The sequence below is a fragment of the Pholcus phalangioides genome, unplaced genomic scaffold (assembly GCF_987345545.1).
Source record: "Pholcus phalangioides strain wild (caught in Gottingen) unplaced genomic scaffold, Ppha-v1.0 ptg000017l_1, whole genome shotgun sequence".
In the NCBI taxonomy this organism is placed as follows: domain Eukaryota; kingdom Metazoa; phylum Arthropoda; class Arachnida; order Araneae; family Pholcidae; genus Pholcus; species Pholcus phalangioides.
In genome coordinates, this window is record NW_028301610.1 from 63,528,565 (window position 1) to 63,546,556 (window position 17,992).

Consider the following 17,992-nt stretch of genomic DNA (forward strand, 5'->3'; position numbering starts at 1 on the left):
AAATTTTCTGATTTTATTGCAGTGTGCCTTTCAACATCAGGAGGAGTCATTAAGTCTCTGAAAAGTCGAAAAACATTATTTAGGACTGTTTTGAGGAAAAATCATGCTGGGTTTTTTTTCCCTTTAAGCTAAAATCTTTTTTTTTAAATTCAGTCGTGTGTTTAATTTATGTACTGTATGTGTTCCATAGATCCCTCGAGACAGTCTTTCAAGCAAAAACTGGATTTGGATAATTGACTGAGAATTTGAAGTTTCTTTTTTGGATCTTACCTTTTGTGTGCCTGCATTGCCGGAAGCTCATTACAAAAGCAGCTTCACACGTCCATGGATTATAGCAGCTAATAATATTCAGATAGCCTATCAATGATGTCATGTGCAAGCAAAAATCATCATCCAGAATACAGAAATGTTTGTCAATGGGGGGGGGGGGGGTGTTACATTTTTTAATCTACAAAGGTATGGTTAAATCTCCGCTTCTAAATGCAAAAAAAAAAAAAATAAAAAGCCATAAGTCCTGATAACTGTCAATGAACTTTTGCCTATGTTACAATATTGGTCCATTCTATATTTTATATTAGCGATTGATAGCAATATCCAAATGATAGCATTATGCATGATTTCAATAAACCGCGTCTACTGTATTGTGTAAAAAGAATTTTGGCCTCCTCCGATACCCTCCACCTCCCTTGTCAGCAAAATTTTAAATATATTATAATAATAATTTCAAATATTTTCAGAAAAAATATTACAAAAGAAAACACCTTTTACGTGCTATTGTAATCATTTTCAATTAATTTAAATCATTTTTTAAAGGTTGGTAACTTTTAAAGTTTTTCTGTAGAAAATTCCTTGTCCGTCCCCCCCTCTCAGAAGTCAATTCTGCTCAAGTGTATTGTAGCACGTTTTTTGTTCCATGCATGATGCTAAGGTGAAAATGGGGTTTCACCTGTTCTGCCATCTTTTTAAAACTATCCCATCTCTTTTGGAACACCATCTGTTTGCTCACCGTCCTTGCTTGAGTTAAAAACCTATTCCCAGCATCAGTCCTCGCTTGGGAAATTTCCCTGTTGTGGCCTTTCAGTTTGTATTTGTATTATTAAATGAATGTTTTTTCATCATAACTGCTTGTCTAGTATTTTACAATTGTTTTCATTCTCTTTTCAGATAAAATGAAAGCTGGGGTCTTTCTCCACAAAACACTAGATGATATCAGAGATTCATTAGTTTCAGTTCTGGAAAGGAAACATTTAATCACCAAAAAGACAACATTCAAAAGGAGTTTGACACTTTTATGGTAAGAAAGTAGAAATGATCATTTGATCATTTTGATCATTTTTGTCGCACCGCGGTCATTTTCTGCACACGAGGGCTAATTAGACCGGGACCTACAATTTATTGCCGATTCCGAACGGCAGGCTTGTTTCTTATACTCATCGAGAGGTTGGTACGCTAACTCCTCGATGGGGGCCCCCTGCGGTAGCAATGTTTTTGCTGCGGTCAAGTCGCCGTTTTTGTTGTACCCCTGTGCCAGGAAAGTTTTCTGACAAGGACGAACCGGGTATCGAACTCGCGACACCTCTAAACATCCTTTGGTACTTTAGGCGAGTATCTTATTAGAAATGATCGAAAGTTTAGAAAGTCCTTTGCATGTGCATAGTGGCTGCAATCATACGTATTGCAAATGAACATTAGTTGATATTTTTTCATCAATAAATACTTCAATTTCAATTTATTTTGTGATTTATTTACAAAAATGATGTGAAATTTTCATTGAACTCTCAAGACTTGCTAGGATTTGGAGCAGAGGTGCTTTTGAACTTTTTCTAAACAAGTCTGATTCCTATCCTTTGTTACTGCATTAATTTATATTCACCAGCTTATGAATTTTGATATTCGAGAAGTGGAAAGATATTTTGAATAACATTGAATTTTGAAAATATAAAAGGTATTTGGGTATTGCTTTTTTGGCAATAATGGTAGCCTATACAAAAAAAATGTTATTACCCTTTCAGACCTTGAATTCAATGATAACACACCTACAATCCTTGAAGTCAGGGCTGAACTCACAAAGTTAAAAGAAAAAAATCTACAGCGAGAAAAAGTTTACCACATTTGTGCTTTCTGGGATCCGAGTCAATTAGCTCGAGGAAAAACGCCAGTGACACAATATTTCTTGCACTGTCTTTACAGCAGGGGGCCACTAACTCTTTTCCCATAATATTTAGTGCAAAGCAATGTAAAAACAATAGGTTGCTTGTTTTCCCATCCAAGCCATCATTCCTCTAGTGATTAAAGCACAAAACTTGGGTGAAACCTGATAACGCGAGCTCATACAAACAAACGAAATTTTGAATAGCTCAATTTATTTGTGCAGTATTTCCAATACTTCAAGTGTAAAACCAAAGCATAGAAAGACTGGCACCGAAGAATTTGATTTGATAGTTTGTTGTTTGAACAACATTTCATTTTGTGTCAACGTCTCTTTTTCCAGCAATTAAAAAAATCTGCCAAATTACTGATCTCCCCGTTGGTTTCTGCTCAGTAGCGTACGCAGGATTTTCTTAAGTAGAGGCTCATTTTTTTTCACTGCAAAAAAAAAAAACACTGATAGCTTGGGGAGGGCATATAGGTTCCCTGAGCACCCCCCCCCCCTGCGTAGCCTTCTGTTTGGGGGTTTTGAACCCCATCTTGCGTACGTCAGCGGTTCTGCGCTTTTTTTTTCAGTATGTTGCACATTAATACAGCATACTCAGTATATATATAATGATGAAAACTAAAAATATGAACATATAAATAAAAAATTATGGAAATTTAGAATTGTAAGAGATACATTATTAAAATCTAATGTGAGAGTTAATTATAACCCCATTGTTGAAAATTTATGACAAGTAATTATAAAATTGTATTTTTGAAAGAAATTTTGAGAATCGGTAAAAGCTTTCAATTGTCCATCAGTGCCGGGAGGGGGGGGGGGTGGTCCATCCCCTCAAAACTTAAGAAAATGACAGAAATATATGTTATAACATGGCACATTCGTTTGCTCTCTATTATTCTGTCCCCTCCCCTCAAAAATAAATTTCTGGACAGGGCCGCAACTACAGATGCTTAGTTAGCCGATGCAAGCACGCATTTTGGTGCCTCGTCCTTCTAATATTGAAGGTGGGGTTAATAGATTATATTTGCGCCCCCTCTGGTCCGGGGCACCAAATCTGTTTGCTGCCCTGGTCCTGGGGTCCATTTGATGTAGTGGCTCTCTTATTGTTAAAACACTATACTGATAAGAATCATGACGAAACTTTTTTCGCTTATAAGCTTGGAAGTGAAAAAAGTTTAGTCCGTGTGATTACACGGACCAACTGGAATCTTGCCATTGACCCTTCGCTTCAACATTACTGTAATGCAAGGATACTCAATCTTTAGGAGAGCGCGGGCCACTTCCTCGTTGATTTGAAAATGCGTCACGGTCCACTTAGTTCATGTGGAGATATACCGTGGGCCACTTGAGTGTTCTGGAGCTGAGCCACGGGTAACGAGTAATATGTGGAACTGCACCGCAGGCCGCTTACGTGCTCTGGAACTGTGCCGCACATCACTTAAGTGATCTGTAAATATGTCGTGGGTCACTTGACTGATTTGTAAATGTGTCGCGGGCCACTTGAGCGATGTGAACTGTTCCAAAGGCCCCTTAAGTGATCTAAAATGTGCCGCGGATCACTAAAATGATCTGGAAATGTGTCGGGTTCGCTCAAGTGTTCTAGACCATGCCGCAGGTAAGTGACCTGCGTATATGTCGAGGGTCACTTGAGTGATTGATGTTAAACTGCTCCAAGAGCCATTCAAGTTCTCTGTAAATGTGCCACGGACCGTTTAAGTGTGCTGTGGAACTGTGCGGCGGTCACTGAAGTGATCTAAAAATTTTTACAAAATTAAGTTTGAGGTCGCAGGCCACATCAGATAAGTCCGAGGACCACAGTTGGCCATGGTTCGAGCATGTATGAAACAACAGCACAGTAGTATTGAATGCAACCAATATCTCAAAATGGGAAATTTTCAATAAGAATTAAAAATTCACGGTTTGAAAAAAAAAAATTTCTCTCGAAGACGAAAATCCACAAAATGAGTATTTTTACTAGAAATGACGTGATAACGGGGGAAATTTTGCAATTTTCTCAGTTCTACGTAATTTTGTCCCGTAAAATACAGATTACACGGTCATACGATTTCCAGATACAGTTCTGTTTTGAAAGATAGCAACATAAGGTCATCTTGGCGACTTGTTTCTAAGATGGAAAAGTATAATTTCTTGCCAAATATGATAAACTAATGAAACCACGTTAGTACGTTTATACTGACGTCACTCCCTCATCAGCCAATCATATCACTGAGCCGTTTTGGGTTTTAACGGCTCGTGTACTAGAGGAGTGCGAGAGTGATATCCAATACCGCCCCATACCATAATACCCGGTGCATAACGCAGCTGTCCAGCATCCTCTCTCCACGATGTCTCCAGACTCGAATCCGACCATCGTGGTGTTACAGACAGAAGCGTGACTCGTCAGTAAAGACAATTTCATTCCATTGTGCCGTCCACATCCTTCTTTCATCGCACCATTGGCGGCGGAGACATCTGTGGTTCTGCGTCAAGGGTAGACGAAGCAATGGACGTCTTGCGGACAGACCACTCTGCTGTAAACGGCGTCGAATGGTACGCGCAGACACTGGATGATACGGTACAGACTGAATGTGCTGTGGTTCGTCACTGCCATACGCACAATACGCCTGTCATCACGTGAAGTGGTGCACTGAGGTGGATGCGATCGAACACGTCGGTCCGTCGTACCCTCCTGCATCCAACGATCACATATCCGCATTACAGTTGTTTGGTTTCGTCCAATACGACTACCGATTTCCCTGAAAGATAATCCACAATCTCGGTAGGCCACTATCCTTCCTCTGTCGAACTCGGATACTTGATCAAAAGATGATGGCTGTTTTCTACGAGGCATAATTGATCGTTTTTTTGAAGAAACCACAAGAAAAACACAATTGCCGTACTTCAAATCGTCGAAATCTCCAAGCCTTAAATAGCGCTTTGAAGTGGCGCCACAGGCGCGCATGATGTGCGTCTGCGCTGAAATTCTAATCATTTGCATATCTCACCTCCGCTAATCCATGTTGTAAATTTCATATTATTTGCATGCTTCCTTCAGGGTGTTGCATTTACGGTGGCCAGCAGTGTATATTTTTAAGCTTTACCTTTCTCTCCTTTTTCCTCGTCTTGTACTAAGCATACGGTACACATTCTGTTTGTTTCAAAACACGAATAGGTCGTAAAATATTTTCGATTGATAATTTTATTTCGGTTTCTGTTCCAAAATGCCGAGACCTAGTCGAGGGCATCAGACGAATTCTTTTCGAAGATGACAGCTCCGAAAACTCAAAATTGGAGTTGTCAGCCATATCTGACCATCGCAATGATGATTCCTTCATTTTGAACGTTTCAAGAGTTGATCACGATGATAAATCAACTACAGAACGTAGCTACTACTACTACTTGGTCATGCAGTATCGTATGAGGCGATCAAGGTGAAAGAATATGAGAAGCCCAGGCCCACAACATGATTTGCAATGTGGAACCAGAGTTATTGATTTTTTCAAACTCATATTTTCGAATGAAATGTGAGAGACTATTCGAAGGAACACTAATTCTTATGCAGCATAAAGAGAAAAGTCGGGACATTGGAATCCCATCAATTCGATTGAAGAGATATGGTCATTCATTTCTATTATGCTGATAATGGGATTGATGAAGCTTCCCGAAATAGTAGATTGGTCTGAAAATCCAATTTTGGGAAACACCAAAGTGAAGTCCATAATGACAAAGAATCGGTTCCAGCAGGTGCTCCGCTATTTTCATTTGTCAAACGCTGGAGATAAGTAAATTGGAACCCTTCACTTCATGAAATTTTTTTTTTCAAATCTGAACTTTTTGCCATATCAAGACTTGGCTATTGATGAAGCTATGGTAAAATTTAAAGGAAGATTGCGCATAATACAGTATATGCCTTTGAAACCTGCGGAACGGGGCATCAAACTGTGGATGCTTTGCTCTTCGTACCTGGGTTACGTTCATGACTTTGAAATGCACTGCGGCAAAAACGATAAAACTGTTCGATCCGGAAAAGGTCTAGGCTATGACGTTGTCATGAAATTTGTTAAAAAAAATCAACACTGTCCGTCATGTGGGCTTTATTTTGATCGTTTTTTTTCCAGTGTCACCTTGATGCGAGACTTTCTTTCTCTTGGTCATTATGCTCGTGGAACAGCTTTGGCTAATCGGAAATGCATACCACCACAACTTAAAACATTAATATTGAAAGAAAAGGGGGAAATCCATGTTCATCAATGTCAAGAGGTAAAAAAATCTCTTGTGTAGTACGTGGTTGGACAAAAAAAAATATCGGTTCTCTCAACACACACCGAGAGCGAGATTCTCCAGGTAAAGAGAAGGCAAAGAGCGAAAGTGATAGACGTCAGTTGCCCGGCATGTATTGCTCGCTACAACAAATACATGGGAGGAGTAGATCCTGCGGATCAGAAAAGAAAATATTACAGTGTCGAACGCAAGTCTGTGAAATGATGGCTGTACATGTTCATGCTTGATCTGGCCATAAACAATGCATTCATCATATACACGGTCACGAACTACACAATGACAAAGTATCCAAAGATCCTGAAAGCTCTCTTTCAGACTAGAACTCATAAATGAACTTTCTCAACTTCTGTAGCCGAAAACGAAGTTTCCACTCTTTGACCCCAGCTCACTCACATATACGAGTGTAAGTTGAAGGAAGAAAAAGAACATGCTTGAAATGTAAAACAAAGAAGATACGCACTCCATCTGGAAAGCTCAGGGGAGTGCGAAATCTGTTATTATTTGTGTGTCAAAGCTGTTTCAAAGATTGAAGAGAAAAAAAAAACACAAGTAACTGTTTTTTTTACTTATTTCTCAAATGCAAATATACAACACACGCGGCGGACATATACTGTAAAATTGGTATTGATGCCTAAAATTTTGTAAATGTATATTGCTGATTTAGCATAAGAATGACAAACAATTTTCTGATTGGTGGTTTTTTTTTAAGCAAGGGAGCCGCGGATAAGAGTTGATTGGGGAAAGGGGGCGTCGCGAGTGGAAAAAGTTTGAGAACCCCCCCCCCCCCCCCGTTGAGAGTATGCATCATTATACCTGCTTATAATACATTCATTGAAACGGTTTTGTAATTTATATTCCTAATGAAGTTGAAAGTTACATCATTTATGTTTTTATTACAACTAAGATGTGTGGTTTCAGTGTCAAAAATGTTTAATACCTTAGGGCTATGCAGGAAAACCTTCGACTTGGTACACCCCTGTCCCGTCCCTAAGGATAGGTAGGTATTGTTGAATAGATGTCGCCATCCCGCTCTTAGCACTCAATATGTAGTTATTTTTGGTTAAATATTTTTCATTCATTTGGGAAAATTTGATATCTCTGAACAAAATGTTTTGGCTTCTGTATCGTCACTGCATATTTTTTTTTCCTTTCTACATTTTTTTTTTACTTTATTTCTGCGTATAAAAAATGCGTACTGTATGTATTGCAAATACTGTAATACGACTGTTTTTGTATGGTATATATGTTACGGTAGATGTGATAAATCTGGTTATTAGCGTAATCACCCGACAATTTTGGTAAGTTTGATTTATTTTGCGAATTTATCACATTTACCCCCAGTTCGTATTGTTGAACATGATGAACCGTAAATCAATTATTTACATTTTCCGAACATTATTCACGAACTTTAGAATTATTGATTCGATTGGTAATATATTGGTTATGTTTGCTTATGTTGATAAAAATGAAGAAAGCCAGCAGTAGCAAGGCTGGCAAGAGAAATTTGTTTTTCTCTGTTTTCTCTCTTCACATTCATTTTAGCTTTATTTTTAATGACAAAATTTGTGTGCTGCATGCATCACGTACTGGAAAAACTGAAGTGGTTAAATGAAAACGATATATCCATGTGATTTATATATTCCATATATTTATCAAAAACTTACTAACGCCATCCGGAAATCACACATAATCACCGGTAAAAGTGATGAATGCAATGAAATTTGCAAAGTTACCAAGAAAATTAGTGATTATGCATAAGAACCGGCAATCATGGATAAGTACCGATCAATCTCATTTACCGTAACGTGTATATTATTAGTGCATATATTAAAACGGCTTTCTTTAGACATCGCATCATAGTGTAATAGACGATGAATTTTATTTACTATATGGCAAGAAAAATAAATAAACATTTGCATAAAATTTTAATCTGAATCAGTGGCACATGACTAGAGTGTTTCGGCAAAATTTTTCCTACGATGATGCTAATAAAAATTGTGTGCCCGGACGGATTACCTACTCCTCATTTACTAAACAATCGTTACGATAATGATTTGAGTTAAAATGAACAGATTGAAAAAGGCTTGAACACACGTATCCGAACACATCGTGAAAACAAAAGCCTGTCCCAATTTCTTTCTTCATAATTCCTGGATGACAGAAAATATAAAAATTACCGAAAAATAAATTTGGCAAAGTTGGTGGTGGCAAACAGGATAAGTAGCCAAAACTTTGCATCACAGAAAACTAACTATGTAAAGATAGACAACATCATCTTCCCAAAAAATACTCGGTCACACTGTTTGGTCAGAGAGGAGGGAGATGCCATATCCTTTGCTTCCTACCAATAATCTGGTTATTGTCGAGAAAGGATCTACAATGCAGTGGAAGAATTGGAGAAAGAATAAGAAGGGTAAAAGGAATTTGTCTCGAAAGCTCCGTTCACATGTGCAATAAAACATCCCGGGAAGTTCCCGGTAACGGGGGTTTTCGCCGCAAACCATTCACATGACGTTTAGTTTATGCCGGTAATCCCCCCTCTTCTTTCCGGAAGTCGTCACTGGTTACGTGGTTCGAACGGAAATGCTTGATTCAAGATGGCTGACGAAGGAGATTACGGGAGAGAAGGTCGGTGTCGACCACCAATCCACCCCAAGAAAGATGCGCTTTTGTGTATGTGTGATGAGCTTCTCTCCCACCTTTTCTTTCCCTATGAGGAGAAAAAAGTTGCCATGCCAGTAATTATCACCAAAGCGACCCCCAATCTTACACATATGAACGGGGCTGAAGAAGCTCTCCAAGATTACAGGGTACACAGATTTTCACCCCTGATAGGTAAAGAGTTGAAAGGGAAGGGTGAGAAGTATCAAAAACGTGATCACGTAGGGAGATCAACATGGGGCAAGTGCAAAAGAAATGTAAATAATCTGGGACATCATCCGTCACAGAGGGGGGCAGTAGTGGTTGAAACGGCTGCAAAGTAGCTGATATGTAGGTCTTGTTATTACAATTGTTAAGATACGGTTCAGGGTAGAAGGGGGAATCGAGGTATCTGTAGAGAGGATTGAAGTTGCTAACGGAAATTTTATTGGCGAAATTATTTACATGAATATCATTTAGAGATTCCAGAAGAAGAAAAACCATTCAGTTCCAAGTTACGCAATTCGCTGGGAAAAAATTCTGACAAAAAGTTACAGAACCGGTTGCCCCAGCCCTGTTTGGTATGGAGACACAAATTTATACTCATTTAAGTATAAGATAGATTGTGCGAATGTTTTGCTCTAACTACTTGAGAGTACGTTTGAACATATTGAAAGCCTTCCCAACTCCATGTATATTATATGGGAAGTGGTGTGAATAGGAATATCGCAACTTCTTTTAATGAAAAAGATGAAGGGGATCAAATACACACATCAGATTCGACACCCCAAATTTCTGAATCGAAGAGAAAGGATGGGAGAATAGTAAAATCAAAAACTGATTGTCTCTCTAAAATTTGGTAAATGCCTCAGTGGGAAAGAGTGCAACAGTTTATTGATACGCAGTTTGTAAAAGGAGTAGGCTTGGTCTATACTCCTTGTGAAAGATCCGTTGTAGTGGAAATCAATCCCCCAAATACTTATGATTGACCAAGAAAAGACCACCTGAAAGTGTCAGTGAGCTTGAATCCTCTCTTAAAACCACAATCATAGATTTAGACAGGTTTACCTGAAGGTAGGATTCATGAACTAAAGTCTCGAGTTTGTTTATCAACCTCTGCAGTCCACTCTTGAAATCTGCCATCAGAACAATATCATCGGCAAAAGCTAGGGCATTCACCGTCTCGTTGAAAAGGCGAGACGCCAGACCCTTCCGAAGAAAGGTCTACAAGAAAATCATTAAGATATTAAAAGGAGGAGGACTGAGGCCGCATTCCTCTCTTTTACCCCTTTTAGAATACGAAACTTCTCTTGCATGAGTGAGAACTGTGCCATGGTTTGGATTATACAAACCAACTATTGCGCTAACAAATTTGTAACTCAAACCAAGACGAAAAAGTTTAGTAAAGAGTAAATTTCTGTTTATTGAGTCAAATGCGGCCCTGAAATCCACAAAGAAAGCAAAAAGTTTCTGATGTCTTCGTGAGACGGACTTTTCAATCATGGTGTCCAAAATATGATTGTTGTCTAAAATTGAGCGCCCGCTTCTAAGCCCAGCCTGAAAGGGGGATAAAATATCACTGACAAAGCCATTTTCAAGCGATGATACAACACGGGAACGTACACTGATTTAGAAATTGTACACAGAAGTGAGATTGGGCGGTATATCTGGGGGTTAGATGGAAAATGAGACTTGTTTTCTAGGAGTCAGAAATACCATGAATATCAAAAAAATTGTTAAAGAGGTTTGCAAAGAACTGTCTTATGTCTACTACTCTGAAAAACTCGATTGGGATTAAATCTGGGGCTTTGGCGATATCTTCTAAACTAATGGGGGCATCCAGAAGAACATCGCTCCAATACGTGCAAAGGTTAAACGGTTCGAAAGGGGCAGAGTTGCCGGTTTCTGAGAAAACAAAAATATCCGGAGCAGTCGATATTATCAGTTTTCATGTCCTTCCTTCATTCATAAATTTTCAGAAAGTTCCAGAATTTGGAGCTATTTTTATACAAATCGGGATACTAAATCAGTGATTTGAAATACATTCGTTTTTTTATATCGACGGAGCAAGCGTGCTCCGTTTCTTAATTTCACAAATCCTACGCGATCTTCCGTGGACCCACATCTACGAAATCGATATAGAGCCCGATAGTTTTCCTAGTCTTCATCAAACCAACAATGAGAAACACGACGTCTAGATCCTATCATATCCCGTGTCCGGAAAATTCACCGCCAAAAAATTCACCACCAGGAAAATTCACCGACAACAGTTCGATGCGAGTCAGTTAGCGTGGAAGTGAGCGATTGAATTATTGAGAGAGGAGTGAGTGACCTAGTGAGTATGTGAATGAGTGAGTGAATTAGTCAGTTTTAACCTAATAGTGTCACAAATGATTAAAAAAATCTGATTGTTCTATGTTATATTGTATATATTACAATATCGACCTAATGGCATATTTATAGCTTCAGCGGTTTTGGCTCGGCGCGATTCCAAAATATGACCCCCTCCATTATTGAACCCCCGTTAGGAGTCGAATATGGAAAAACCTTTCTTAGTGAGTTCACGTCGTGAAAAAAAAATATTCACAAAATTTGATATTTATAGCTTCAGTGGTTTTGGCTCGGCGATGATGAATTAGTCAAGACATGTTATTTTATATGCAGTATATAGATGTAGACACGCATTAATACGGGATTTCTGAAAGTTCATCACCCATGGGGATCATGAGGTGTTCAAGTGGTTTAGGAGGAATCATTGCTGTGTAAATCTGAGATTGCAGAATCCACACCAATGAAGTCGCTGGTAACAGCTAGTTGATGAAAAAATAATCCATTGGTTATTGATGAGCAACAATGTTTGATATTATAAAAAAGTGATAGCAGGAGATGATTTTAAGTATTAGGAAGTTAATTCATCGCGTATCCACTTCATTTATTATTCCTTTTAACGTTTCATTAGAAGATTCTGAGTAAAATATAGAGTTAATGGAATTATTGAATATATTCTCTTGTGAAACAGCAATTTATAGTTTCTCTTCCGTATCATCTCAATTTCTTCTAATAAAGTCATTATTAAAACTTTCCGCGATATCTTTAGGATCACTGACTGGGTCACTCAATCGCTCACTCCCTCGCTTTCTGACTCTCATCGAATTGTTGTCGGTGAATTTTCCGTAAACCATCATATCCACGGAAGACATCGCGATATGGAACGAATTCCAATCCGAGTGGGAAACCTCGATTTGGATCTAGAAATTTCACACCTCTCTCTCGGGAATCCAAAAAATCTTTTTCGCTTAAAGCAGTTTTAAACATAGCGTGTGCACTAAAAATGTGTATTTAAATGGGAAAGTGATCGGAGTCGCAAAGATTGAGAACTTCAAAGCGTCTTATCAAATTGAAGTTGTCTGGCGAGCAAAAGGCATAATCCACAACAGAGGTACCGTTGCTTTCAACATAGGTTAGAAAGCCATCAAAATCTCCGATGCCTCGACCGCTTACAAAAATCAAATCATTTAACCTGCATCGATCTATAAGCATGCTGCCCCTTTAATAATAAAAAAACACCAATACTCCTTACCTCTTAACGTATCACGTACTTCTGCACGTCTAAATGCCATCTACTCACTGCCATTAGTTCATAAAAATATTCTTAAAAAACACTTCTGATTCCAAAATTCTACAATAATCTACCCAGAGAAGTCACTGACACTACTGCATTTAAAAAACGACTCAAACTTTACCTGCTCGAATTCATTAACATAGAGGATGTAATCAGAAATGGGACTCAAACATTATGCTTAATTAAATCACCTCCCATAATCCTGTACAAATTCATGTGTTGGCTCCATATTTATTATGTATATCGTTAATATGTTAATATTTTTCTTTCTTTTGTGTATTTCGGGTAAATATCAAGTCTATATTAAGAACTCATGTTAATATTATTCATATGTCATTTTTATAGCACCTCCACCGTTGCATGAGAATATTCTTTATTGTTTATATTGCAATTTTTAACATATTCATTTTTTGTTAATTATACTATTTTTATCTGTAACTACTATCTTTTTTATATTTTTTTCCCATCATATATCTGAAAATAATATCACTGTACTATATTTTTTAAACCTATTCATTGTAACAACCAGTATGGGACATTTGTCTCCTTGGTTGCCAATAATATCATATAACATGTATTCACACAAATTGAAAATTGATCGTGGGATCATAGGAATTCCTGGATTTCCGAATAGAGGGCAGGATAATCCCGATCCGTAGAAGTATCAGAATTGCCTATTAGCGTTAAAATCACCGAGCAAGATGAATTTGCGATTTGAGCTTGTTAGATAATTAAAAACATTGTTGAAAATAGTATTCCATTCGGATGGGTTAATATAAAAATCATACAAGTTACATTCGATCGTGACAAAATCATCCCTGTAAAGGGTTTTAATTAATACATTTTTTAACACACAGTAGCCAGCCATTTTTAAATCGACCGACGGTTGCTGCGGAAAACAAAAAGTTAGTCAGAAAGAGTGTTTCACACACAAAAAAAATATTATTTAAAAGGGTATCCAACTATGATTGTCGGTAGAACAAATTCCCGCAACATTCCAAGAAATAATTTCACTCGGGCTCCGGCTATTGCATCAGCAAGGGGTGAACACTTGAATACTTTGTCATCACTTTCACTATACGTAAAACAGAAACTATCAAAAAACAGTTTGTTCAATCGTAGTCAAAAATTACCATTTTCTCCTGAAGAGTAGCCCCTCTCAAAATCCACTAGTTTGACCTTTGAGTTTGCCAGTATTGCCACGGAGTCGTTATAGTACAGCAGTTTACAAATTACCGGGCTGTGGCCGTCGGCGATCACTAATCTTCGGGTGTTTCAGAAGCCGATTCGTTCAAGCCTGTTGAAAATTAAGTTTCTTCTCTGGATCGGATTTTCTATATCATCTAGTTTACTCGACAAGCTCAGCGCAATAGAGTTTTCCACCTTTCTCTTGAACTCCTTGTGATCGCAAATGAGGGTTTGATCGGCGCAAGCACATTCTCCCTGGGCAACACGGGTTTTTTTCCCCTGTTGATCGACTCGCCATCCCAATTCGAAATAGGAGTCTCCCACATTTTGTAACCAACCAGTAAAATGAACTAATCTAGCGAGCATTTTGTGTGTTACGTGCACTTGTCGAGCTGTATGATGGAACTATATTGCATCCGGATAACTTCCGGGCTGATAAAATAGACAGCTAGGTAACACTGACAGAGAACAAAGGAACATCTGGTCGTAAGAGTGCAGACGTGTGCACAGAACAGCGGCAGCATACGTGGTAGTCAAAAAGGTCTACGAAGATCGCTATTAACAACAGTGTCTTCCAAGCGGAGCTGTTAGCGATCTTGGAGGCAGTCAAATATACTAGTGAACACGAAAATATGACAGGTATATACACAGACTCTGTCAGCATTGTATGCTGTCTTGGATCCTCTGTCCCCTCACAAGATGGCCCTAGACATTAGAGAAAATTTTATCAACAACTCCAAAATTTTGTCTTGGGTTAACCTTCTAAACGGTGAAGACTCATATATGAGTTCGAAGACAACTACCGTCATTTCGGCCTGAACTCATATATGAGTCCGAAGACAACTACCGTCATTTCGGCTCGAACTCATAAATGCGTTCGCCAGGAACCAGTTCCTTCCCCCATCTCATTGTACGGTTAGTGACAGGTACACAGTGTCGTCAAACTGCCCCTTCCTGCAACAATAGAGTCCTCTCCTCCCTAAACTCATCAATGTTTGAAAAGAAGAATAGCTTATTGAGAAAAGAAGGATTACTTGGTTTGAAAAGGGCACAAATACCCACGTTGTAGTTGAAAAAAAGAAAGAAAGAAAAGGAAAGTTTTTACCAGTAAATTAGAAATTGTTAATTTATTTGACAAAAATATTTATTATTCGTATCTGAATATTCGTTTGAATATATATTGAAACCTATGAAATTTAACCACTGTTCTGAGGTTTATTCCAAATCCAATAATTCATTCATCATCCACGCAGAAAGCTACAGCTTGTGCTAAGAGAACTAGTTATTAGTTCTTTCTCCAATTATTACTAATTATATTTGAGCTAATTCACTCGTTAGTAGCTTGGTTAGGGCAGCGGTTCTCAACCGGTGCTCCGTATGCATTTTCCAGGGCTCTGCGACAGGTCGTGGAAAATGAAATGAATAAACAAAATATGATAAATCAATTAAAATGAAAGGCGGCCCACGGGGCTCCGTGAGTGAAAAAAAATTTAAGAACCGCTGGGTTAGGGTATCTTCGTGTATATTTTTTAACGAATGTTCTATATACCATTTGTTTTAGGTACTATGATTTTTGTGTAATTTAATGTTCTACTGAAATTGTCACCAAATTATTGAAGCATCTCATGGAAAAAAAGTCTCCAGGGTGGCTTCGTTAACCTCTTGGGCAGGCCTGTCATTTGGGGCGTCGGGGGGTGGGGGCGTTGCCCCTCCCGGCTTTTAAAAATACACTAAAAATGGTATAAATACACACACACATTGAGTACATATTCTTTGCCCCCCCCCGTCGTCGTCGTTCTCGTTGGTACGTTGCGTCGTTTTAAAAGCCGTCCGTTGAACAACGTTTTAAAGGGGTTTCGATCTTTTTTGCTTTGAATTAATTATTATCTACTCTATAATATAAAATCCCAAACTCGAAAAGGGCCTGTTTCTAAGCAACAGAAATTAGTGACGATTTTATGTAACGAAAATCTGTTACGTTTTTGGGTTACGGAAGTCGGTTACAATTTTGGTTCAAGTTTTCATTTAACTCTTGCATATTGGGACCAACTCTTGCATATCCCCCATCGGGACTAAGTTATGTGTAAGTACCGAGAGGCTCCTACTTCCTACAGTAGGGGCCCCTAGGATGGGAGAGATAGCGGGCCCCAAACCAGCTTTTTCACGGGCCCCTCTGTGGTTAATTTATAGTGTGAAAAATCAAAAAGTGATGAGAATCGTTCCAGCCCCTGTCAGCCCTGCCCTTGTGGGGGTCATGCCGACATTGTATAATATACATAAATCACCGGTGCTCCCAACACACGGGATCTTGGTACCTGGGGGTGGCATTGCACATATATCTTCATGGGGAAGTTAAAAAGCTTAATTTCCAGAGGCCCTCGATGGACCTCATTGTTTTCTTGCTGCTTTAAAACTGAAAAATTTCCGATAGCGAAAGCCCAAGATATTTCCAGTCCAGCCCCCCCCCCCCCACCTCATAAAAATCTGCGAATTCGGTCCAGAGTGATTGCGTGGGGCGCTGGATTTTATTCGTTGGTAAAATGAATACAAATGAAAATTTGCCATGGCCCTCACAGGGGTATACCCGATAAGCTTCCAAGTCGGGGACCCCGTTTCATTTTGGGGGCCCTGTATGAATCTTATTCTTTTCTGGGTCCGGCGTATTTTGTTGGGGGCGATGGGTTTTATTCGTTGGTAAAATGAATACAAATGAAAAATTTTCGTGGTACTCGCAGCTGTGGAAGTCGGTAAAGCTTCGAGGTCGGGGACCAGGGCCCTCATTTAGCTTTTTCCAGAGGGGGGGGGGCAAAGAACATGTACTCAATGTATGTGTATATATATAACCCCCCCCCCCCCCCCCCCAATGACGAGCCTGTCGGGGACCGATGTGGAAATTGATAGGTTTCATTTTGGGGGCCCTGGATTAATCTCATTGTTGTCTTTTGTTTAACATTGTGGAACTTGCAGCAGCTGAAGTCCGAAATAAATGTATTTTGTAAACGTATTTTGTTGGGGGCTATGGGTTTTATTCGTTGGTAAAATGAATACAAATGAAAATATTTCATAGCACTCGCAGCGGGGGATGACCGACAAGCTTCCAGGTCGGGGGCCCCATGTGGAAATTGACAGGATCAATTTTGGCGGGCCATGGATGAATATCATTTTTTTCCGTGGAATTTTGCAACAGCAGAAGCCCCAGATGAATCCAGTCTGGGTCCCTCACTAAAATTCAGCGAATTGGAGTCTGGGGACCCTCGTGGAGAAGTTTTGTGGGGTTACTTGATGAATCACATTTGTTTTTTGTTGCTTTATTATTGTAAAATTCGCTTGTTCAGTAAGCTGGTGCTTTCACGTGTCACTTTCTATAACACTCTGATGAAGTGGGACTAGATAAACAAAATATGTTGTGAAGAGAAGGGAAGGGGGGATTGGCCGCCAAAAGCGGCAGGGGGGGGGCAGAGCCCCCCTAGTATTAAGATATTCTTATACAGAGTGCATGTCATTTTACTTGCGAACCAGTAAATCCAGACTTGTAAATACAGCAAAATAACAGGTGCTTGAGTTTAAAAAAATCTCATCTCTGTCGCACTTTCAATTGTCTATTGTGTGCCAATACTACAGCTGTTTTATCGGACTTCTTAAAACTGGCTATTCTTCTAGTACCCACAGTAGGTACAACAGATAAGTGTGCACAAAATGACCATGGTGCAACAAAAATAAATCGAAAATGAAAGAGAGAGAGAGAGAACTAGTGAACGCTTTTTCTCAGAAATGGAACCTGTATTGTATCAAATAAATGCCGAGGCAAGTTGGCAAACCCCTTTTTTTTTGTCAAAATGGTTGATGCAAAGATGGAATGTCCTGTTTTTTCTCCTTTATTGTGATGTTACTAATAGTTTTCTTTGTAAAGATTCGCGATCCCCAAAAAAAGTTGAGGAATGTAAACTTCCTGGAAAAGGTGCAGAAATCTCTCTTGTGATAAGATTATCCGCCTTAGGCGGTGATAAACTTGGAAGTCTGGGGGGCACGGCCAGTATTGCTGTGGGAGCAAGGTGATGATGATATCTATACACATATACATTAGACTAGTCGACTTAACCTTTGAC

The 17,992-nt window shown here is 39.0% G+C and overlaps 1 protein-coding gene across 1 annotated transcript in view; it reads right to left on the reverse strand.

Annotated features, from left to right (window-relative positions):
* The window catches only part of LOC149074625 (dermonecrotic toxin SpeSicTox-betaIIA1-like), a 137,952-nt gene that overhangs the window by 85,620 nt on the left and 34,340 nt on the right, over positions 1-17,992 (reverse strand). Inside the window, exon 4 of the mRNA XM_089247361.1 lies at positions 14,082-14,141. Coding sequence (XP_089103487.1) covers positions 14,082-14,141 — 60 coding nt within the window. The remainder of the gene's footprint in view (positions 1-14,081; positions 14,142-17,992) is intronic.